A 25,776-nucleotide genomic window follows, 5' to 3' on the forward strand; every position below is an offset into this window, starting at 1 on the left:
GTTCAATTTTATAAGATTTTGTTTTATCATCCGTTTTGTCATTCCATTCTTAATGTCCATGGGACATGTGTCCAAGTTGATTTCTGCTGTTTATCAAGAGGTTCATAGGAAGTTGCTGACACTTGCTATCCATCTTAAAAGGCTTAATCTTTGCTTGTCAGATGTCTAGTTAGTCACTGTTCTCCTTGGGGAGGTAAGTGGGATCCCATGGAACTAAACTGGCTCCAGGGTGATGAGTTCTGCACTGTCATGTCAAAATTGACTCTGGTGGTCTCGGTTGTCCAGTTTGCAGACTGGCTCTTTGGCAGGATTTGAAGCTTCTGAGTGGGAAGAATCTCTGGCCTCAGTAAATTGTCTGCCCCTCCAAGGTTTGCTTTGCAGTCGGAGCCGCAAAGCCCTAATAGGTAGGGTTGTTCTATCTGCCTAACAAGCGGAAAGCTTGAGTAATCACAATAGCAAGCTATGCAGTTTTAGCTAGTTGAACTCCAGTACCTTGTGGTCTCTAAGCTTTGGTTCTCGCCAACCCGCACCTAATACATTCTGGAATTAGGTAAGCATGGTGTAGAGGAACCAAGGAAATAGTGTGCATTCCATTCAGCAAGCACAGGTTTGAGCCCTCAGTAGGGTGATGCAAGAAATATCAGAGATGCATCCTTTTCAATATTAATATATTAATTTTGTTTGTATTTTAATGCATTGTAATTGTTGTTTCTTCCTCTCCAGATGGACGTAAACCATTCCCAATAAATCATGGACAAACAAGTACTGATACGTTCTTAGAGGTAAGTGATACAGAGTCTAATAAACATTATTTTTGGGAGTAATTACATGAAAAACCTGCATAATAAAATACATATTGTAACATTAACATTCTTGCAACTCTTAAAATATTTATTACTTATTTAATACTGCTATCTTTAACCATAAACCTTAATATTTCTACTTCCCAATTAGGTACCCATCATTCTTAAACCTTTATTAAATTATAATAATCCTTGGATTTGATATGTAATATGATAACTTGATGTTTTATCTTCCAGGACGCAGTAGAAATTTGCAAGAAGTTTATGGAACGTGATCCTGGCGAGTTGCGGTTTACGGTGGTAGCACTCTCCAAGGCATAAGCTGTTGCAATTTGACGGAAAAGGAGCTGTTGAACTAAATATGGATTGACATTTTACTTGTATTGCCATACTCCAATGTCAGAGCTTTTGATATTTTCAATTTGATTTCATTCACATTAAAACCCGTCTAGAATATGTCCACTATCTTTAGAATTTAAAAACAACAAAGTGTCAATTGCTATTTTGTCTTAACTTTAAAACTGCATTCCCCAAATTTTGTTGATAATCCATATCAGTCTATGTATCCTGTGACAACCGGAGAGCAGGAGAAATTCATTTGGAAGGGATAAAGCATAGAAGGCTCTTGCTGAGTTCACATTCACACCTTCCAATCACTAACTGGGGAAGAAATGGGCTTTTCACATAGCTGGAAAGCTCTGTGTGCAAGTAAATCATGCTCCTTGGGTTATAAATATGTTCAATAAATTTACAAAATTGTTTGTGCTGCTTCTTTTTATTGAACTTTTCCATGATGTCCACATGAATGAAAATCTTGCATTAAATTGCACAGTACTATTTAGTCAGATTGTACACACAACATCCTTGACACTGATCTTTTACACAGGTTGATTAGCAGGGATCAGATGTTTTGCCTCAAAACAAGGCAGGGAAAATTTCTAATTGATGAAATTATTTGATTAAATTAAATAAAAATCTTACTTGAGTCTTAAAAGTGTTCTTTTGATTTAAGGTGCTGAGTTTTGTTAGTGCAGGTGTTCACTGTCATGGTTGCACACTTCAACTCACCAAGCCAGTCAGGTAACTAGGTATCTTAGTTCGACCCTCAACTGTCCTTTCTTCCCCACGTCCAAGCCATGACCCGCTCTGCCTTTCCTCACCTCTAACATCACCCGACTCCACCACTATCTTACCCCTCAGGCCGCTGAAACTCTTGTTCATGCCTTCATCACCTCCAGGCTCGACTTGTCGGCCTTCCCAACTCCTCCCTCCACAGGCTGCAGATAATCCAGAACTCTGCAACCTGTGTCCTCTCCCGCACCAAACTCTGTGACCCCATCTTACTCACTATCGCCCAACTCCATTGGCTTCCTATCCTTCAGAGGATCCAGTTCAAGATCCTGGTCCTCACCTACAAAGCCCTCCATGGCCTCGTCCACCCTTCCTCTGACCTCCTAACCCCCTACCAACCCACCCGCTCACTCCGCTCAGCCGGCTCTGGCCTGCTCCACGTTCCCCGACCCACCCGACCCACCATTGGCGGGAGAGCCTTCAGCCATTCTGCCCCCAACCTCTGGAATTCCATCCCCCAGTCACTCCGTCTCGCCTCCTCAGCCTCCTTCAAGTCCTACATCAAGACCCTCTTCGACCATGATACACTTCCAGTTACTATTTGGGACTTCTGTTTGCAATTGCTGCATATTATACCTCTATATTCCAAATGGGTATTTTGGAGAGCCTTGTAACTAAAGTCGGAAGTTTTTATTTACAGACGATGGCAAACAGCTGTAATGGGCTGTAAAGTGCCAGAGAATGCAGGGTTTTAGACTCAATTTAAGGAACTACTTAATGCTATAATGAAAAGACGGTAGGGTTGGTGTTCTCGTAAAATGAGTTCAAATAAGATAAATACCTACTACTTTTGACCTCCTGTGATCCTGTGACATGTTTTGTCAGTGATCTCCTATGATGAAAGAGACTGAATACAGACCTGAGTAAAATGCTCAAGACCCTTATAGTTCCAGTCCTGTTGGGGCATGGGAATACAGTTTGGAATGTAACCAGCCAGGATTGAGTAATGAATACTATAATTAAATATCCAGGTGCTTTCACTCAATTACCTATGGAGACCGGGAAAAAATCTCAAATCTTGCAATTTTTATCTATGGATATTGTTTTTCAGGAAATGTGAATCAATGGGAAGATGCTCGGTGGATTCAATGGACTGAAAGTGCTTTTCTCATTGTCTTGTGCCTTTAAAAGTTATTTGTTTATGCGTATGCTTTTAAACCTTAATTTTACAACAGTCATTGCAAGAAAATTGTGTTTTTCTAGGTGTTCTGAAAGTCTGGGAAAATAGTCTTCTTTGTTTCAAAGGAGTAATAACATAAATAGACACAAATTATAGTAATTTAAAATAATTGTATCTTACAATTCCATAAACAACAGTTGTGCGTGTTCTGTTCTGATTCTTTTGGCAAGTTTTCTTTAATAATGAATCTTGTAAAGGTTGCTGTTTTCTACAGTTAGTTTTCATAACATGCTTCTTATTAAAAAAAAAGCTACAATTCACAGTACGTACTTTGTTTCCTTCAATGTTGTAAATTCTATTTTTAAAGTATGAATGAACAGGCTGTTAACCCTTTTATATTTAGAAAACTTCAAGAATGCTATCACACAATTCCACCAATACAATTAAAATGCTTCCCAGTATCAAAACATTTTTAAAATTATTTTTACAACCTGTTTGATAACAATTTATTACAAAGTATAACTTTTGTTATTAGCTGCTTAAAACAAGATATACATTAGTTCATACTTAAAGTATTTGATGTGCTCAGTAACTAGATTAAGGTTAGTGTTGTACGAGGAATTCTCAGAAAAACAGTTTGGGAGGAAAGGCAAAATAGCTTAATCATGAATCTAAATTGACTAATAATGGTCACAATCTAGGTTTCACACCAAAAAAATGCAAGAGGTGGTAGATCTGGTAATATAATGTAAGTGCACTATCAGACATATGGACATTTCTTTTAGATTCACTGACAAAAATAAAAAGGTTTATACAGTGGTATGAGAGTGTATTTTTATCACAAATTTATTTGGAAAGTTAATATTTATTCTGAAATTTGGCATCGCTGTTAATATTGGTGCTGCCGTATGTCTCCTTCCATGCCTTAATCTATATAATAATAATAATCCTTGCATTTGATGTAGCGCTTTTCACATCTAGACGTCTTGCATTATATCAACACTTCATCAACATTACCAGAAATACATTTTAGGAGGCCTGTTTGTAACTAATGCAACTGGTTGCTACATCACAAATGGATTCCATTAGGTGTAGTATGGTGGTGTAGAGCCTCAACAACAACTTGCATTTATATTGTGCCCTTCACAGGTATAGTGCCTTTCACTTTGAGTGGATGTCTCAAAGGGTACTATGGGTTTGTGAAGTTTCTCCTTAATTCACTGAAACCCTAGTCTCAGCTAATCGTTTTTTGTAATTAATGATACATCTACCTTCTGCGTATGATGGATAGAGTTTTGCACAGTGACATTGTCTGGGAAAATATTTATTAGAAGAGCAAGTATGAAGCCAGTGGGAGTAAATTTGAATGTTATTTGAATATTGAGGTGTAACTGCATGCACCAAATGTATTCTTTGATTAAATATGGCAGTATTAAATTATAATAACTTATTCTGGTCCTGCCATTGTGGCAGACTAACAGTTCAGACACATCTGATATTAAAGGATGGAATGGAATAGCTAATTCTCATAATGTCTCTATCTTTTGGGTTTGGACTGCATTGATTCGAACCAATATTGAAAGTGGATTTTCAATGCAGCCTACAAAGCAAGGCTACAATACTCCATGAATGTGAATATAGCCTTTGAGAACACTGATGTTGACAACAGTACTGAATTGAATTCAAATATTTCAGATTCCCAGTTTTTTAGCTATTTTCATCACTTGATGGTCTCAGCAATGATTGTATATTGTATATGAGGACGTTGGGAGAGAGAGGATGTCTAATATTTTGTACATGTGGATTCCTGTAGCTCAGTGGTTAGAGCACTCGCTTTGCAAGTGAGAGACCTGAGTTCAATTCCAGGCAGGGCGAAACCTTGGGCAAGTTTCCTTACTCCACACGCCTAATAATAATCCCTCCAAAACCCCCCAAAAAACAATAATAAAAAAATTGGTCATTTTCAATCTACAACTGTTTGTGGGACATTGCTGTGCGCAATTGGCTGCTGCGTTTGCCCACAAATATACAGTCAATTCACTTTACAGTGTGCTCTGTGAAGCGCTTTGGGACGTCCTCCTGACGTGAAAAGCGCTATATCAAATGCAAGGATTATTATTATTATTATTATTATTACATTTTCTTCAGTGTCCCACCTTGCTCAGGAACCAGACTACTGAGATGCCACAGAAGATCGAGTTAATTCTGACATCTGTTGTCAAGCATTGCAGTACACCTCAAAGGATACCTCACTTAACCAGCCCTCCCCCTCCCCAAGGAGGATAGCACCAGTTGGTCCTTTCACATTGGGGAAGCTCAGGTTGGAGCTCAAAGATAAAAGCTCTAAAATAAATGAATGAACCGAGTTTTGGGACATTGTCCCAACATCCAGTGCTTTGGGAAGTCCTCCTGACTTGAAAAGTGTTATTCAAATGTAACTTCTTGTTGAGTTTGGCATTTATTGTGTTCTTCCCACTGAAAAAAAATCCCATGCAAGCAGTATACATAAAGTCTGTGCAGCAGTATAATTTACTGCTTTCTCCCATTGTCATTAATGGATGAACAACAATTGGGTGTGGTACAATGTTGCACAAGGGATCCCTTTACATTAACCGCAGCTTACACCAAGTCAGTGATCTGCCAGGGAGATTGCTGTGTTTTGTACTGCATAGAAGTGCTGATAGAGTACTCACAACGAAACTGCATCAATGAAAAATAAGGATACCAGTAAACACGTCAGTCCTAATACTATCGAAGATCATTGGTAAATGATTACACTGTACTTCAGAACTTAAGAAAAGCAAATAATAAATTGGTAAAATGGTCTTCATATTGATGACCTCCTCCCTGGAGATTGGAGGGGTTATTGTTGCAGTTCAATTGCAAAAAAAGTGGAGTCCTGTAGCTCAGTGGTTAGAGCACTCGCTTTGCAAGTGAGAGACCTGAGTTCAATTCCAGGCAGGGCGAAACCTTGGGCAAGTTTCCTTACTCCACACGCCTAATAATAATCCCTCCAAAAAAAACAAAAAACAATAATAAAATTGGTCATTTTCAATCTACGACTGTTTGTGGGACATTGCTGTGCGCAATTGGCTGCCGCGTTCGCCCACAAATATACAGTCAATTCACTTTACAGTGTGTTCTGTGAAGCGCTTTGGGACGTCCTCCCGACGTGAAAAGCGCTATATCAAATGCAAGGATTAAAAATTATTATTAAAAAAACGGAGCTGGAGAATTCCACTCACTGACATGCTTGGGGCGAGGTATTCCAGCCTTAGTGATACAGCATTCACCACCAACACTGATTTCCCCAGTGGTGGGCAGCAGATATGTGCGGATAGTAAATGTGATCTAACTCCAGATACAAACGTCCCTTCACTAATAAAATGAAGATTTTTTTTGTTATAATGCGGGAAGAGCAAATGGTGCATTTTTATCTTCCCGAAGCCCTGTAACCCCTTATTTCAGGAGCTGCTTCGAAACATCTCCTGCACTGAAGATATCCTGACGCCAATCGCATAGAGAAAGCATCAAGTAAGTGGTGTTTGTCTGAACGTTTTAATAACCGTTCCACTTACTATGAACAAATACATCAACAGTTTCTTTTTGGATTAGTTGACTCTACTTAAAGCTGAATCAACTTTAGTGTGAGCACTCCCTCGGTGGCCCCAATCTCACCATTGCATGTCTCGTATCCACATTCTCTCGGTGGGGGTGGGAGGAAGTTACACAACGAAATACCTACAATGATTACCTCCCTCTACTGGATACATGTGCCCTGTGCTCAAATACTGTACAAGTGGAGGAGATCGCAAGTGGAGTGTTTCTTTAAGGGGAGGGGAGAGAGAGGGAGGAGGAGGGGATTGACAGAGCTGGTGAGGAGGCTCAGGTGAGGATTGAGTGAGTCGCTGCAGGTGAGGACAAGTCTTGGGAGGCAGAGTGGGGTTGGAGAGGGGGGGGGAGGGAGAGAAGCGACTGAACCCACAACAGGCACACACTGACTGAAGGTGTGGGGAGGTAAAAGGCTGCAGTAACAGCACTGCTTTAGTCGTTTGAAAGGGGCGCTGCTTTCATTGCAATATGTTAGCAAGTCAGTAAAAGAAAGAAAGAAAGAAAGAAAGAAAGAGTGGCTCCTTCTTGAAAGTTTTTTTTTCTTGTAGTTCAGGGAAACTGGTGGCCAGAAGTTGCAGAGGAGAAGAGTTTGATGGCTGTTAGTGTCAGGTGAACATCAAGGGGGAAGGGTGGCTGTTCTCTTGCAGCAGCAGCTTTGTTTTTGAGCCCAGACTGAAGGAAGAGGGGACTTTTAGGTGAAGGAATTCTGCTGCGAATAGGCGTAACTGTCCATCACTCAGGAAACAGTTACAGTCCGTGTGACTTTAATTGCATAAATTACACTTTAATATGTGAAAAAAAAACCCAGAGCCTTGTGGCTGGGAGTCAGTCGGCCGCTGCACCAAGTGAGCTGACAGTCATCCATCTGCCATTTAGTTTGCTCCCGACTTTAAGCTCCACACGATTTGCTGCTGAACCCTCGAAGGTCAGAAGTTACTTGTTACTTGTTGTTGTGTTTATCCACACAGCGATGGAGTGGAAGGAGCAGCGCGATTCTGATCACACTTTGGCATTTGCTGAGGCTCAGCGATGGTTGGAGGTGAGTCGATGTGTCTCAAACTCTGGTTTGCTCTCCAAAGTTTGCAAACAATTTCGTTTCGCATAAATGTTATTTTAAAGTGTGGCAAGACACTTGCAAAGATTGTTTTCGGTAAATAACATGTGGTTGATTTTAAAAACATGTAGACCGAACGGTGCAAATAAACTTTCCCCACACAAAGTTTAGCTGCTGTGCTGAAATACATTGTGTTGTGTTTCAGTTAAACAAGATTAGGCATTGGATAGTATGGTTGTGGATTTTGCATTTATTTTCAGAAAATGGCAACCTAAAGTTTACATGATTGGAAACGTTTCATCATTATTGATTTTGCATTCAGGAAATGATTGATTGGAATGGAAGATTGCCCCCACACACAGCATTAGCTTTTCCTGAAAGTATAATAATAATACTAATCCTTGCATTTGATATAGCGCTTTTCACGTCGGGAGGACGTCCCAAAGCGCTTCACAGACACACTGTAAAGTGAATTGACTGTATATTTGTGGGCGAACGCGGCAGCCAATTGCGCACAGCAATGTCCCACAAACAATCGTAGATTGAAAATGACCAATTTATTATTGTTTTGTTTTGGAGGGATTATTATTATTAGGCGTGTGGAGTAAGGAAACTTTCCCAAGGTTTCGCCCTCTGCCTGGAATTGAACTCAGGTCTCTCGTGCTCTAACCACTGAGCTACAGGACTCCTAAGCTACAGTATGTCTATCTCATTCATTTTGGGATTAGATTTTTGACTGATAGGAGCAGTTTAGTGACAATTTACTCCTCTGTCTCTCCACCCCCCACCCCCCCCCCCCCAACACACACAAGAAAATTCCATTCAAAATTGGTGTAGAATATTTTGTAAAGTTATACTGTTTTAGTTTTCAAAGTGTGATTTGAAGGCAGTAGTGCTACATATGTAGCTCGAAATGTGTACATGTGTTACATATGTACACACATAGAAAAACATTGGGAACTGTACTGTACAGAACGTTGTCAGCATTTGAAAGACGTGGTCTGGTTATGTTTATGGGGTTTCTAATTGCCCACATGATGTGTTCCCACTCTTGGTGGTAAGGTTGTGCCTTGAGAGGATGGTTTGCAGAAAAGCTAGTACTTTGACTTTGGTTTAGGTTCAGGTTAATTTTGTCTGATGATCTCATCCCCTGATTTTTGTGACAAATCATCTTCTTAAGACAGCCCATCAAAAGTAGGAAGTCACCAAATAGGGAATAATTAGAAATAACCCAATATGTTAATTGCTACACAGAGTGAGGGGCACAATGTAAATGCAAGTTATTGATAACCAACTCTTATTTCAGATGCAGTTTAAAAAATACTGGAAATGTGCCTTATTTTGGTATTTGTTTTGAATTGCAGAATTAAGCAACCTGAACAAAATGAAGTAGCCTCAGTAATCTAATATGCTCAATAATTTTATACCAGATCACATTCATCAGATGCTAGTTTTACTCTGTTGACACCTGTTATTTGTTATTGACAACATTTAGTCTTTGCTTTGAAGTATGCAATCGAAGCGGCATGGGCTCAATACTATTCATTTCTGAACTTAATTTCCAATTGTGTAATTTGGGGTTTTGTTTGTGGGGGGGTGGGGAGGATGCGGTGGGTCTTATGTAATTATTCAGGAGCTTGAGGGTGGACTGACAAGAAACTGTTATTGACATTATTGGTGGTTGTATTTACTCATTGTGTCTTTTTTGTTTTGTAACCTGCTTTAGTAATGGATTTTGTTTCTTACAATATGTGATCAGACAAATTTGTTTACTTGGTGGGGAGAAACTGTTTTACACTATAAAGGGTGTATCTATAGCTGTCTTAGAGGAGTTCCTTTAGACATTGGAATTGGTGGGGAAGTGGGAGGTGTTTAATGTGGTTTATCTTGCAATGTGTCAAATGTTGTAAATTAGATTATTTCAAAGAGCAAGTTGTTTGGTATTCAGTGTTAGAATTTATCTTTTGTGTTATCTTGTTTCAAATGCTGGGGAGGCCTAATGCTAATTTGGCCATTGGAAAGTGTCTTTGATGCCTTAGAAAGCTGGAATGTGGTATGTGTGTCAAAAGCCAGTATGAACTGAATGTTTGTCCTATTTTGGGGACTTAAAATGAGCACAGTAAAGTGAAGTCTTCTATTCTGAAGGCCAAGGGAACTCTGTGATTTGGTGTTTCACCAAGAGTAATTTGTTTTATCTTCAGGGAAAGGAACTCCCATATTGATTGGGAATAAATTTATAAATGTTTTAATTTTTAAAAAAGAAATGAGAAAGTCAATAATGGCATTAAATCTTTAATAATTGTGTCTTAATATAGTTGCCAGATACAAGTACATTAACACAATCTATTTGACCATGCTACAACATTCATTCACCTTGTGGAAGAATGTGGGGAGTACATGCACTACCTGGTTAGTGTAAATATTGTGCACTATGTAACAGGTCTCCTGTAAACTAATTAATTCCCTTCCATCTAGTGACTCGTAAATAATGACTGGTTCCCATGACTATGTATTACTCAACACAGTATCTGGAGTTTACTGATATCCAATGAAAAATCTTCCCAATGTCTTTGGAGTGATGATTGTATTTAAACTGGTTGCTGAAGAGAGAAAGAAAACAAATTTGTTTACGGTCCAAGGACCTGCAGCTTTTTTTGGAAAACTGATGACAGATCTGTGTTTGGAAAATAGGAATGTTATCCTTATGAATGTAAAGGAACAGTAAAAAAACGAATACGACTAAAAACATTTTAAAAATATTTAAAAAAATGTTTAGTTAGAGGTGCAATATGTTCAATATGTGCAGTTGGAATTGAAACAAACTTGTTTTCTTATGTGAGCAGACCTTCCAAGTAGTGAGCAGCATAGGTCTGTGTGTGAACTGCCTGGTCTACACCAATGTGTGTGTGTGTGTAGTCTCTCTATTTCAAATCGCTGCCCAATGAAAATATTATGATTGGATTTCATTCCAGTTGCAGCCACACGCACATTACACTTTTGTCTAATTTCCTGTGAACATATAACATTTTGGTGTTCAAGTGCAATAATACAATATAATAGCCTATTTTGTGCATACCCACCCAAGGGCCCCATCTTGTAATATGTAATTTCAGTGATGTATTATTTGACAAATCAGTGGTGGGGTAGCCTTAGTTAATATTGAAGTACAATTGTATTTTCAAATCTTTTATAGCATTTATTTTCAAACTACAAGAGCAATTTCTTCGGTTCAGAAACCTTGTGGCATTTCTTTGCTGATGAAAGTGATATTATTGCTTATGTGCGATGCAGTGTTCTGTTCAGATTTCACATGTTGGTTTCTTAGTAAAATCGGCTGCTTCAAAGAATAGTAAATCGAACCACCAGACATTTTTAATTATTTTGGAAACAGTTCATTCCTTTTAATAACGTGGATATGGTTTTTATTTTTTTAGAATGTGTTCCATGAAGAATAGGGCTGTTTGAGCATTACTAGAATCTGGCCTCTGAGTTAGATTTCCTTGACGGCTAGATTTGGCTGATAAAGTTCCTTGGGTAAGAGATGAGCACTTATGTGGCACTATTAGGTAATGCAGGTTATAAATTAGAGTAGACAGTTTTGTGTCCTGAGTTGGAAGCAAGTGGAAAGGTGTTTACTGGCTGGTATGGAACTCTACACTGTATAGAAGACCCCTTACATTTCATTTTGTCTTGAAGACATGATAAGGCGCTATATCAAATGCAAGGATTATTATTATTTCATGCCCTATGCTTGGTTAGTTCATCATTGAGACAGTGGTAAGACTACTATTATTGCTTCAGAAATCTGTTCTGGATTCCTTTTCTATTCTCCGTTATGTGCCTTCTACTGGAAAAGTATGTTTTCCCTTCTAAATACAAGATTTGTTTCAGCTAGGCACAGTAGACAAGTATGCAAAGAATAGAGGCTATAATGGTTGCTGGCACATGTTCAATGTTAAATTTGTGTTTAGAAAACTTCGTCAATAATAGAAATTTTGCAAGACTTCTTTTTAAATCAAGCAATTGTAATTTCAGAATCAACAGTACAATATAAAATCTCTCAAAATAAATCTCAGACTTTTGATAATGCGGTTCATTTTTAGAGCCTTTGGTGGAGAAATGGATCCACAGTCCCTTGAGCCTCTTACTGAATTTTATATGATTGCTATGGTTCTTTCCCTCAGTGTAGTTTGTAGTTTTACATGTTCCAATTGAAATGCTTGTTCTACCCATATGCCCTGTGGTAAGGTGCCTGGCTTCTGCTTTACTGTATGAATGCATGGAATTGCTGAAAGTAAGAACACTGTGGAATGCAAGCATTGAACACTACACTGCCTCTCCAGAATCTTGAAGCTTCAACATGCAGCAGCACTTCACTTTGGCAACATTTTTGGCCTATCCGTCCTTTCAGCCAAAACACACTCATTGCTTTGACACGTTGGTTGAAATAATCACTCACTTCAGTGGACTTTGTTTGATCCATCTTGTTTATAAAGCAATGAAGTGTTGAACTGGTAATTAAAAGTTGGGCGTCTTCAAAAAAAGATGCGTTTGAGTTATAAGTCTTGCTTTAGGAATGGTCTTGAGGTGCAAAAAGAGTTAACGATTGCTATTCTAATCTCCCATAGGTGTGCTTTTCCCTATAGAAGTGTAGGACTGCATGTAGCATGAATTTCTTAATCTGAACCAGAGAAAGTGTTTTCAGTGAAGAAATGGTGTTTCTCTCTTCCCCCTCCCCCTGGGATACATTTCTTTATGCGACAAACTGGGTAAATGGTAAAGGAAAATAGATCTTACTAGTTCAAGTGAAGAATGGTTGGGATGCTAGTTATCTTTGAGTTTGGGCATTAGAATTCACTGTGACACTCAATCTGAATTGGGTTCAATTAATTCTGAACATTTCTAGTTCATTTCGAATCTACTGCACTGTATTTACCTATCATTGCAGTATGTACATAACACTAGAGCTCTTGATCTGCTTTTTTTTCCAGTTGAGGAGGGAGAACAACAATAGAATAGCTGAGTCTCAATGCCATCAATTGTGTTCACCTTATTGATGAGTTTTAATATTGTGATGTAAAGCAGGAAATGGCTCTGATCTCTTTTTGCACAGGATTGTCAGGAGGGAGCTAACTTAAATTGTATGGAGAAGCAGAGAGCCCAGCAGTGTGAGGAGGGAACTGAGTGAGGTGGAACAGAGTGAGAATTCTGTTAAGGAATTGGGTGAGAGTGGGAATTTTGTGCAGAGGGGGAAAGAGGTGCAGAATTATAAATTATATAAGTTATATTAAAATAATATAAAACATGTCTAGGAATATGGCAGGGCAGCTGAGACCTGTTGCATGCACAATGTGTGCCATGTGGGAACTCCAGGATGCTTTGTGTGCCCTGGACAGACACATGTGTAGGAGTGCCTCTGGCTGCTCGAGCTCAGAGTTTCTGAGTTCGAGGAGAGGTTGGTGTTACCACATAGCATATGGGAGGCTGAAGTGTTCATGAATCGAATGTTTCAGAACGTGGTCACCCCACAGCCACAGAGTGTTCAGAAGAAGAGTGAGTTGGTGACCACCTGGCATGGTAGGAAAAGGGGACGGGCAGTGCAGAAATCCCCTGAGAGAGTGGCATTCACAAACTGGTTCTCTGTACTGAATACCAGTGAGGGTGATGACACCTCTGTGGAGGGGAGTCAAGAGCAAATGGATGCACAGGGGGAGAGGGAAAAGTGGTAATGCAATTGTCATTGGGGACACAATGGTGAAAGGAGTAGACAGGTGTTTCTGCAACCAAAGACGTGACTCTCGCATGGTATGTTGTCTCCCTGGTGCCACAGTTAAGACATCACAGAACGGGTGCAAAACATTCTATAGGGGGAAGGGGAACATCCAGAAGTTGTGGTTCATGTTGGGAACCATGACATAGGGAAGAAAAGGGCTGAGATCCTACAGGGAAAAAGCTAATATACAGGACCTCAAAGGTGGTGATCTCTGGATTATTCCCAGTGAGTATCAAAACAGGAGGATCTGAATGCATGGCTCGAGAAATGGTGCAGAAAAGAGGACTTCAGATTACTGAATAATTGGGACCAGTTCTGGGGCAGGTGGGACCTGTACACGCTGAATGGGTTACACCTGAACAGGGCTGGGACCAATGTCCTCGCAGGGAGGTTAACTAGTGTTGTGGGGAAGGGTTTAAACTAATTTTGAGGGGTGGGAGGGAATCAGGATGTAGCATTAAAGAGGACAAACAAGTTACACAGAGGGCTGGGAGAAATGAATAGCAATGTAATAAGGAGTAATCCAGAAAAAAGAGGGATTAGGTGGGGAAGAAATGCAGAAGACCAAGGTGATCTTGGAGTGCTTGTGTGTAAATGCACGGAGTGTAAAAAATAAGATTGGTGAGCTGCAGGCTCAAGTTGCCACATGGGGTTATAATATAGTGGCAATAATGGAGTCCTGGCTCAAACAAGGGCAGGAATGGGAGCTGAATATTCATGGCTACAATGTATTCAAGAGGGATAGGAAAGGAAAAAAAAGGAGGGGGGTGGCAATATTGATTAAAAACATGGTTACGGTCCTGGAAAAGAGACAATGTGCTAGAAGGTCCAAAAACAGAATCTATGTGGTTAGAGTTAAGAAGCAGAAAAGGAGCTAGTACTCTTTTAGGTGTACACTATAGACCACCAAATAGTGGGAAGGAAATAGATGAGCAAATCTGCAAGCAGATCTCAGAATAATGCAAAACCAACAGAGTAGTGATAATGGGGGACTTCAATTATCCTAATATAGACTGGCGAAATAACAGTGTAATGGGAAAGGAGGGTTATCAAAGTTATCCTGAAATTTGTGCAGGATAACTTTGATAACTTTCTGGATCAGTATGTTTTCAGTCCAATGAGGAAGGAAGCAGTGCTGGATCTAGTTCTGGGGAATGAAGTGGACAGCAGGTTTCAGAAGGAGAGCATCTGGGCAACAATGATCACAAGACCATTAGGTTTAGAGTACTTATGGAAAGGGACAAGGAGCAATCAAAGGTGAAGATGCTCAACTGGAAGAGGGCTAATTTCAGTGAGTTAAAAAGGGACTTAGCCAAGGTGAACTGGAAAGAAAGATTGGTAGGTAAAACAGCTAACAAGCAAGGAGGAGATAGTTCATAGACAGAACCAATCCATTCCCACAAAGGGGAAAGGTAGGGCATCCAAACCTGGATGAATACGGAAATTGGGATTAAAATAAAACAGAAAAAGGAGGCTTATGATAAATGTCAGGTCCAAAATACAGAAGATAATCAAATAGAATATAGGAAGTACAGAGGAGAACTGAAAAAGGAAATAAGAGGGGCAAAGAGATTGTATGAGAAAAGATTAGCGAGTAACATAAACGGGAACCCTAAGGTATTTTATAAGCACATAAAGAATAAAAGGTTAGTCAAAGGTAGGGTGGGTCCAATTAGGGACCAAAGAGGAAATCTTGTGGAGTCAGAGGGCATAGCTGAAATACTGAATACGTACTTTGCATCTGTCTTCACAAAAGAAGAGGATGCAGCCAATGCCACAGTATCAGAGGAGAGGGGAGAGAAATTGGATAAGATAAGAATAAACCAAGAGGAGGTACTAAAAAGTTGTCGGTGCTCAAGTGAGGAGATGCTGGACTTCCTTGAATCTAAAATCGAGGGGATACGTTCAGCCACCTCAGCCCTGTCCACAGCCACCCCCACATCACCTCTCCCTCATGACTCACCCCCCACCCATCCCCCCCTATACTCCTTCAACCCGATCTCTCCCTTCTTCCTCACCACAACTATCCGCAAACTCAAACCCACCATCTGTTCCCTCGATCCCATCCCCACCTCTCTCCTCGTCTCCTAGCTTCACCTTCGGACTCCCCTCCTGTCCAATGTCATCAACCTCTCCCTGTCCACTGGTTCAGTTCCCACCCCCTAAAAACAGCCATTATAATAATAATAATCCTTGCATTTGATATAGCGCTTTTCACGTCGGGAGGACGTCCCAAAGTGCTTCACAGAACATACTGCAAAGTGAATTGACTGTATATTTGTGGGCGAACGCGGCAGCCAATTGCGCACAGCAATGTCCCACAAACAGTCGTAGATTGAAAATGACCAATTAATTATTGTTTTTGGTTTTGGAGGGATTATTATTAGACGTGTGGAGTAAGGAAACTTGCCCAAGGTTTCGCCCTGCCTGGAATTGAACTCAGGTCTCTCACTTGCAAAGCGAGTGCTCTAACCACTGAGCTACAGGACTCCATTATCACCCCCATCCTGAAAAAACCTTCCCTGGATCCATCCCTTCCCTCCAGCTACCACCCCATCTCTAACCTCCCGTTTCTCTCCAAGGTCCTGGAACGAGTCATCGCGTCCCAGCTCCGCTCCTTTCTCTCTCGCCATTCCCTCTTTGAACCCCTCCAATCCGGCTTCCGTGCTGCCCACAGCACGAAACAGCCCTGGTCAAAATCACTAATGACATTCTGAACATCTGTGATCAGGGCTCCCTCTGCCTCCTTGTCTTCTTTGACCTCTCTGCCGCCTTCGACACTGTCGGTTACTCCATCCTCATACACCGCCTCTCCACTTTACTCAATCTTCACGGACCTGCCCTTGCCTGGTTCGATTCCTATCTCTCTCACCATCTCCACTTTGTTGCCTCTAACGGTTTCTCCTCCAGCCCCCGCACTGTCACATCTGGCGTCCCCCAGGGCTCCGTACTTGGCCCTCTCTTTAATATCTACATGCTCCCCCTTGGTGACATCATCCGCAGACATGGGGTCAACTTCCACATGTTTCTGGATGACACCCAACTCTATTTTTCTGCCTCCACCCTCAACTCCAGGACCACTGCTGTCCTGACAGACTGCCTGTCGGACATCAAGTCCTGGATGAGGGCACATTTCCTACAGTTGAATGTGAACAAAACTGAGGCCCTCCTGATTGGCTCGCGCCAGCGCCTCAGCACCCCAGGCTCTGGCAGCATCAACCTCCATGGTTGCACATTACAACTCACCAAGCCAGTCAGGAACCTCGGTGTCTTGTTCGACCCTCAATTGTCTTTTCTCCCCCACATTCAAGCCATGACCCGCTCTGCCTTCCCTCACCTCCGTAACATCGCCCGACTCCGCCACTACCTCACCCCTCAGGCCGCTGAAACTCTTGTTCATGCCTTCATCACCTCCAGGCTCGACTATGCAAACGCCCTGCTTGTCGGCCTTCCCAACTCCTCCCTCCACAGGCTGCAGATAATCCAGAACTCTGCAGCCTGTGTCCTCTCCCGCACCAAACTCTGTGACCCATGTCCCCCACTCTCGCCTGACTCCATTGGTTTCCTATCCTTCAGAGAATTCAGTTCAAGATCCTGGTCCTCACCTACAAAGCCCTCCATGGCCTCGCCCCACCCGACCTCTGCGACCTCCTAACTCCCTACCAACCCACCCGTTCCCTCTGCTCAGCCGGCTCTGGCCTGCTCCACGTCCCCCGACCCATATGCCCCACCATTGGCGGGAGAGCCTTCTGCCACTCTGCCCCCAACCTCTGGAATTCTATCCCCCAGTCACTCCGCCTCGCCCCCTCCTTAGCCTCCTTCAAGTCCCGCCTCAAAACCCTCCTCTTCGACCATGCCATCGGCCACCCCCCATCCCCTCTCCTCCCTTACCCCCCCAACCCCAGCTTGGGTCTGAAATGCTGTACTCTGTCCAGCGCCTTGGGACGTCCTCCCGACGTGAAAGGCGCTATACAAATGTAATCTTGTTGTATTTAAGTCACAAGGTCCGGATGGGATACATCCTAAGTTACTGAAGGAAGTAAGGGTGGAAATAACGGAGGTTCTGTCCACAATTTTTCAATCCTCCTTGGACACCAAGGGTGGTGTCAGAAGACTAGAGGGTTGCAAATGTTACTCCCCTGCAAAAAGAGGCAGAAGGATAAACCCAGGAACTACAGGCCAGTCAGCCTAATGTCAGTAGTGGGGAAACTTCTAGACTATAATCCGGGACAAAATACATTTTCACTTAGAAAAGTATGGGTTAATAAAGGACAGCCAACATGGATTTGTTAAAGGCAAATCATGTCTAACAAACCTGATAAGAGTTTTTTGATGAAGTAATGGAGAGGGTGGATGGAGGTAGTGCAGTTGATGTAGTTTAGAAGGATTTTCAAAAGGGCGTTTGATAAAGTGCCACAAAAGAGACTTGTAAGCAAAATAGAAGCCCAAGGTATTAAAGGGACAGTGGCAGCATAAATACAGAACTGGCTGGGAGACAGAAAGCAGAGAGTGGTGGTGCATGGTTATTTTTTTGACTGGAGGGAAGTGTGCAGTGGTGTTCCCCAAGGATCAGTATTGGGACTACTGTTGTTTTTGATCCATATAAATGACCTGGACTTGGAGTTTGCAGATGATACTAAGCTAAGAAAAGTAGTAAACAGTGAGGAGGATAGTAGCAGACCGCAAAAGGACATAGACAGACTGGTAAAATGGGCAGCCACGTGGCAGATGAAGTTTAATGTGGAGAAATGCAAAGTGATGCATTTTGGAAGGAAGAATGAGGAGAGGCAATATAAGCTGATGGTAGGATCTTAAAGGGGGTGAAGGAACAGGGAGACCTGGGGGTTTATATAAGTAAATATTTGAAGGTGGCAGGACAGGTAGATAAAGCTATTGTTAAAGCATACGGGAGACTAGGCTTTATAAATAGGGGCATAGACTACAGAAGTCGGGAAGTTATGATAAACCTTTATAAAACCTCAGCTAGAGTACTGTGTTTAGTTCTGGGCACCACACTTTAGGAAGGATGTCAAGGCATTGGAGAGGGTTCAAAGGAGATTTATCAGGATGGTACCAGGAATGAGGGACTTCAGTTATCAGGAGAGGATAGAAAAACTAGGATTATTCTCCTTGGAGCAGGAAGGTTAAGAGGAGACTTAATAGAAGTTTTCAAAATTATGAGTGGATTCAATGGGGTGAACAAGGAGAAACTATTTTCACTGGTGGGTGGCTCGGTTACCTGAGGACAACGATTTAAAATAATTGTTAAAAGAAACACAGTGGAGGTGAGGAAAAAATATTAGGCAATGTCTTTCAGAAAGTTACGTTATTGAAATTTCTCTATATAATTTTGGTAGAGGCTGTCACCCACTTTCCAGATTTCTCCCACTTCCCTTAATTTGTTCTTTGGTCAAAAATAAGCTGTGGTTCCACAATTTATGAGGATATTGACAAATTGGAAAATATGTCTGGCTAGGAAATTGAAAGCTCAGAAGAACTCCTGTCATTTGCACATTTTGCCTAAGTCCCAAAGACAGCCATTTTTGTTCCATTTTGCTTAAGCATTACAAAGTGAAGCCCTCCACATCCAGAATTAAACATGCAAACTTTGTGAACAGGTGAAAATCAACTTAATGTACAGATGATGGTTAGATTTCAGAAAATACCTTTTTTTTGTTTTCTATTTTAAATGTAAATATGCTGGAGCATAGAAATTACGCCCACTTGCTGCTGTTGAAATGCTTGAGTTTTGGAAATGGATTCTTTGTGAAATGAGGAGTTGTGATAAGCTTGTTGCCTCTCCAAATGACAATGATTTATGTCATGTTTTGGTTCCACAAGTACTGGCAACTCTTGAGATGCATTACTCATGCATGAGTCAAGACGGTGTTGACAGATTGGATAGGTTGGCAGCATTGCAGCCTAACATCTCTGTCTGTCTGTGTATACTTTAGAGACGGGTTCCTAGGTAGGAATCTGATTCAGCAATCTTAGCTAATTTTTAATTGATTTTTCAGTGAAGTCAATTGTCGTGCCCAACTGCCCCTCTAATCAATAGCACAGACCAGAGATCAGACCTCAGATCATTCTGTCAGCAGACCAAGGATCAAACCTGAAACCTGTTGATCAGGATGACTCAGTTACTTGTCGAATAGTGCATTTGACCACATTAGCATTTTCATTAGCATTTAAAAAAAATCAACACTGCAGTTTGTCACGCATTAATATTCAATGCACAGTTGAATAATCTGTTTGAAACAAGTTCTGAGGAAGCAACTGAATGTAAATTATTGCATTATCACAAGCAAGATTTTAAGTAACAAATTTAACCTAATCAGTAGTTTGTAAATATAGGCGAGACTGTTGACAGAAATGTGACAGATTTCCTGTGAATGAAGATATTGGCTTCTCGGAAAAATCCTATTTTCCTGCAAGTATTTTCTGATGATTTAAGTGAACATGGTGGATCAGTCTAAGTTGGTCATTTTAAACAGTAAATGTAAGTCGTTTGACCACAGTTTTAAGGCAGGAAATCACTTCTGATGTGGGTTGTGGTGACTTGCTGCATTTCATCATGATGTCTTGCAGTGCAGATCTGATCATTTTCAAGGGTTCAATGCATTGTGTTTGTAGACAGCATACACACTGACATTCCATCAAACAGAAAGCAGCATCACAAAGCCTTTGAACTAAATTTGTGTGAGACCTGATTATTTTAGGACCTTTTGAAGTCTGAACTATGGATAAGGAGCTCATTGTTTTGCAGGCTGTATTTAGACAGTACTAATCAGAACATTTTATACAGCGAAGTGGACTGACTGTTGAACCACAATTTGAAACTGATTAAAGTAATCCCGTTTGATGACCATGTGTTATTGAGCTTGCCTGATGGCTCAATAGCTTAATGACATCATGACAGTCTTGATTAGATTCCTAGTCTGTGCTGGAATCATAAGAAAGTTGTGGTTTTACTTGGTTTCCTTGATCTTGCCTGTACATTAATAACTAGTTGTATATTAGAGGAAGCTTTTTGCAATTCAAATTCATTTACAAGTACATTGTCGCAAGCAAAGGTTTCCTTTAATCTTTTCAGTACATTTTGATCCCTTCTCTTTGAATAGATTGCCTATATGGATTTGACTTTAAAAGTTTGCTTCACTAATCATGCAGTGTCACATATTGAAAATATCAAGCCTTTTTGCCAAAGTATGTAACACAGTAAGCTGATTTGTAGAAGAAATTGTTTTCATATGAGTTTGTTGTGCTGACATTTTGAATTGATAAAAGCATCTTTGTTTGTTAACAAAATGTGCAAAGCAAAGTGCTTGCAATAAATGGTGCTGATCTGGACATTTTTCAGAGGCTAAATTTGTAATCTGGAGAGCACCAGCGGATGGAGTAGCCTGGTGCTTGAGTGTCACATACCACACATTTTGGCATTGAATACAGTATTCAGTCAAAGTTGATTTTGTGGAGTTCTTTCTCAGTGGTGTAGCTTGTCTTAGGGTAGTGTTCTAATTCCTGTAATTAAGTTCATAAGTATTTGATATGTTGTGTTTTATTTCTCTTGGGTATATTTTAGGAGCTTACCAAAAGGGGTGATTTGAAAACAGGCTCTTATGGTTTTTTTTTCACGGGCTGGATAGTTGGTATTTTCAAATTAAGTAACAGATTAAACTCATAACTAGTGCATAACTAGTGGAGTCCTGTAGCTCAGTGGTTAGAGCACTCGCTTTGCAAGCGAGAGACCTGAGTTCAATTCCAGGCAGAGGGCGAAACCTTGGGCAAGTTTCCTTACTCCACACAGAGCCTAATAATAATCCGTCCAAAAACCAAAAACAATAATAAATTGGTCATTTTCAATCTACGACTGTTTGTGGGACATTGCTGTGCGCAATTGGCTGCCACGTTCGCCCACAAATATACAGTCAATTCACTTTACAGTATATTCTGTGAAGCGCTTTGCGACATCCTCCCAACGTGAAAAGCGCTATATCAAATGCAAGGATTATTATTATTATCATTTTTTTGTGGCAGGTATCTTACAGAATAAGATTCAAAAGAGAGTTGCTTTACCACATATAATTCAATGGAACTGGTTTTTGTTTTAAAAATCAATCCAGGGAGGACCATTGGACATTTTTCTAAGGAATCAGCTTGAAAGTGTTTGCATTTAATAAAATAATTAAAGGATGACTTTTAATCAAATTGAACTTATCTCTTACTTCATCTTGCAGTTGTTAACACTAGATCCTGGGTGGAGAATGTGGTTTATTCTGAGCAGTTTCACTGCATGGAATCCGAGTATGTTAATAATAATAATAATCCTTGCATTTGATGTAGTGCCTTATCATGTCGTTGTGACGTCTCAAAGTGCTTCACAGAATATACTGTAAAGTGGATTGGCTGTGTATTTTGTGGGCAAAATGTTAAGCACAGAATCTATTGATCCAATAGATTGGTCCACTGCTTTTCTCTACATAAACCATCTAATGCAAATAATAATAATAATCCTTGTATTTTGTTGCAGTGCTTTTCACGTCTTCTAGACATCTCAAAGCGCTTCACAGAATAGACTGTAAAGTGAATTGACTGTATATTTGTGGGTGAAATGCAGCAGCCAATTGTGCACAGCAGTGTCCCACAAACAGTCGTGGATTGAAGTGACCAATTTATTATTGGTTTTTCTCTTGAGGGATTATTATCAGGCGTGTGGAGTAAGGAAACTTGCCCAAGGTTTCACCCTGCCTGGCATCGAACCCAGGTCTCTCGCTTGCAAAGCGAGTGCTCTAACCACTGAGCTACAGGACTCCACATATCTTCTTCTCACTTTTTATATCCTTTAAAATTGTACATCAATTTCAAGAATTATTTTTTATTCTTTCAGCATTTCCTTTTGCTTCTTCAAAACTGCACCTCACCCAGAACTTCAAAACCTGAATCCTCATCTGTACCAATCTCCACACGCCTTTCTCCCCAGTATCCTTACCTACAAATCCATTCACTCCGGTCCACTTCCTTTTTTCTTGTTCTTATTATTCGCTTAGCTATAAACACGTATCTCCCCACCCCCCGCCCCACCGGTCACGCTATCCAATGACAATGGAAAATAACATCATTGCTTAAATATCCCAGGTTGTACCATACCATTCTTGCATTTGATTTTGCACCGTATCACAGTCGATGAGACATCCCAAAGCTCCTCACAGGATTTCCTGTAAAGTGCAGTCTCAGTGTATTTTGTGAACAACAATGCCCCACAAACAGCCATGAAGTGAATGACCAATTTTATCTGGAGCATTGAGGGCTAGGACACTGGGAGAAATGGTTCGATGAGATGAGGTTGTTGTGGAGGTTGCTGGGAGACAGAATTATTTATTTATTTTACACATTCCTTTGAAAACCGACTTTTGAAAAATGTTGCTGATGGTGGGGTAGAGATTGCGGAGCATGCCAGAGTTGGCAGAGTGAAGGGAGTGGGCTAAGGAGTAGGACCACAGGAATCTGAGGTAGAAAGTATGTTGTGATTCATTTGAAAGTTAGAACAAGGATCTCAATCAGGCCATTCGAGGACGGGGAGTCAGTGGCACCTGGTGCGGATGTGGGTTTGCAGAGTCTGTTAAAGGAAATGATGCCAGTTATTGATAGCGCTGTTCGTGAAAAGTGTCTGACAAACTCTGCAACAGGATGACTTCATTTGTGTGAAAATGTGGTGCCCCTTTGAAGTTACAGTGGAAGTGCTACAGTGTACAGTGTTAAGTGCTCTGGGAACTAACTTGAGTGAAGGGATATTTGCAAATTGTTGTTGTTGAAGTTACAGTGAAAATGAGTGAAAATGAAGGATAGACTGCCATTCCTGCCCCCACCCCCAACCCCACACGCGGAGCACCCTCTGTCTTTTAATAATATTATTATAATAATCCTTGCATTTGATATAGTGTTATCGTTTCTTTTAAAGATAATTTTTTGTCATTTCAAAAACATGAATGCATTGGTTACTTCCCCCGCGCCCCCCCCCCCCCCCCACCATAAAAATAAAGCATTTGATTGTGGAACACCAATGGGATTCCTAGTTAAGATGCTTTACCTTTTGCGTAAAGCTTGTCGCTTTTGTTTATAAACTTGTGAGTTTTAGCATGAAATACAGCATATTTGTGTAAATCTGCTATTAATTCAATTTTAGTGAGTGAGCAAATCCAGTGAGCCCATACAAGTAGATTGTATGAAAAATGTAAGATTTTGTCACAGAAATGGTTGGCAGAGTGTGCTTTTACTGACAAATGGTTTCTGTGTTTTTCTGCATTCCATGGCTGGCACAGCCTGAAAACTGGTTCAGGTTAATTGTTCCCCTGCAGCCTTTTTGTGAGGTTAAGGCTGGAAGCTAAAAGAAAACTTTGAGACTGAGAAAGAAAGACAACATGTGGAAACACTTGTTCTACACAGCAATCTAGAAAATTCAGATGTGTAGGGAGATTGAACACAATTATTTGTTCTCTATTATACATGAAGTTGTTATATTTGTTCAGTGTTTTTGCTCATATTTGGATTTTTTTCTTTTCGATAATACATTTTGACGGTTGAGTGCTAGTATTATTATTTTGGTGGAAATGCAACACATCAAAGCTTTTTTTATGGAGGAAATCGGATATGTCACAAATGTGGACTTCTGAATTGTCAAGTTAATTTCAATGACACTACTGAGAAATGGGAACGAAATGCTGTTTAACTGCATGTAAATGCCCATATTGTATTTCAATATAAAGCGCAGGCTTGCATGCACTACGTGGGAACCATCACAGCACTGGCCTGATTCCATTATTCTGCTGTTATCAGCTTGTTGGACAACACTGTGAAATGATTCGGTGCCTCCTGGGGTTTAAACAATGACTTGTTGTGAGGCTTTCCATACAAGGTTAATGTCAATCTCTTTTTGTTCAGACAATTGACTGGAATGTTGGAATTTATCGTCACAAACAGAACTATTTACATAAACGGGGATGGGTCAGTGTCTTAATTCTTTCCAAAGATCTGATTTGCACTGCCAGTTGTTTTGTGGATTTGACAATTTAGTGCACTGACATGCTAATTGCCTGCAAGTGGTTTTGGGGGCAATTTTGTACAATACATTTCCATTTTCTTTTTGTCCTAGGGTATTTTGCAAAAATCCAAGCCGTTTATTAGGCACTTTTACAGTAAGTAGTAGGAGCTAGTACAAAATGTTGACAGTCTTGAAAACATTTTGCATTGCTGTCTAGATAGCCTTGGGAATCACTGATGGATGAATAAAATGCATCTTCTTCCATTGTGCTCAGGTAGTGTAAAGTTAAATAATTTGGATTCATTCAATTCAGTAATAAATGATAGCACAGGTGCACAATGTTTGCATTTGGAATGAATAAGATTTTAGGTTTGGGAATTGTGTGGCCTTTTCGGGATGAATGACAATTTGTTCAAATGACAAGCAAAAATTGTTTTTAAGGAGAAAATGCAACAAAATTAATTACTATGTACACTGAACTATATAACTATGGTAACTTTGTATTTTCCCTTTGTGTTGTATGAAATATTTGTGAGGAAAACCAGGCTGTTGCATTTATATGTTCAATTGCTATTTTTAAAAAAACATATATGCCTTTTGTACATTTTATTTACAATTGTTTTTAAATGCATTGGCTCTCCATTTTCCCCATTACCGTCCTATGTTTGGTTTTATCAAATGTTGCAATTCATTGGAATGCACTAAACTGTTTGCAATAGGTGATTGAATGCTTTTAATCTGTGAACTATTCAACATAATTAATTGTGTGCACTTCTAATCCCTCAGTTAAGTAGATTTTCAAAGGCCAAATCAAGACATATTTAGTTTTTGTGTGTGTAAGAGAGCATCATGGAGGTGCCAAACATTTGCCTACAAATACCCAATCAATCTAGTTCACAGTAAAATCCTAAAGCTTTTTTTTATTAACTTCTGGTGCCATGAAACACAGATTACCAACTACATCTGACTCAATTTTGGGTTTGCTATGCAGTTTTTACAAGGATGATCATCCAGTAGCAGCTAAACAATGGTGATTTTAAAGCACACACACTGCAATAGATGTGTACCCAGAGAGTGACTAATGGATTGGGGGTGGGGAGAGAGGAAAGGCAAAGACGTGGTAATTAACAAATACTAGCTCCCCCAATGAAGCTAATTTATAGCATAAGACTTCAAAAGACTGCTGCTAGCCTTCAATGAACAGTGCAGGATTAAATGGCAAGTTTGCACAACATAAGTCAATTG

The 25,776-nt window shown here is 40.4% G+C and overlaps 2 protein-coding genes across 12 annotated transcripts in view; both read left to right on the forward strand.

The window, feature by feature from the left end:
* The window catches only part of uchl3 (ubiquitin carboxyl-terminal esterase L3 (ubiquitin thiolesterase)), a 30,427-nt gene extending 28,863 nt beyond the window's left edge, over positions 1-1,564 (forward strand). For all 6 annotated transcript variants that reach the window (XM_007890748.2, XM_007890749.2, XM_007890750.2 and 3 more), the window contains 2 exon segments: positions 724-782; positions 1,041-1,564. In XM_007890748.2, coding sequence (XP_007888939.1) covers positions 724-782; positions 1,041-1,124 — 143 coding nt within the window. In that variant the 3' untranslated portion in view covers positions 1,125-1,564.
* A 5,306-nt stretch (positions 1,565-6,870) lies between these two features.
* LOC103176895 (LIM domain only protein 7) overlaps positions 6,871-25,776 on the forward strand; it is a 118,683-nt gene continuing 99,777 nt past the window's right edge. For 3 of the 6 annotated variants that reach the window (XM_007890757.2, XM_007890758.2, XM_007890759.2), the window contains exons 1-2: positions 6,874-6,943; positions 7,635-7,705. In XM_007890757.2, coding sequence (XP_007888948.1) covers positions 7,637-7,705 — 69 coding nt within the window. In that variant the 5' untranslated portion in view covers positions 6,874-6,943; positions 7,635-7,636. Of the gene's footprint in view, positions 6,969-7,634; positions 7,706-25,776 lie in introns of all 6 variants that reach the window. The other 3 variants (XM_007890753.2, XM_007890756.2, XM_007890754.2) reach the window with 2 other exon arrangements.

Source organism: Callorhinchus milii, unplaced genomic scaffold (assembly GCF_018977255.1).
Source record: "Callorhinchus milii isolate IMCB2004 unplaced genomic scaffold, IMCB_Cmil_1.0 Scaffold4, whole genome shotgun sequence".
In the NCBI taxonomy this organism is placed as follows: domain Eukaryota; kingdom Metazoa; phylum Chordata; class Chondrichthyes; order Chimaeriformes; family Callorhinchidae; genus Callorhinchus; species Callorhinchus milii.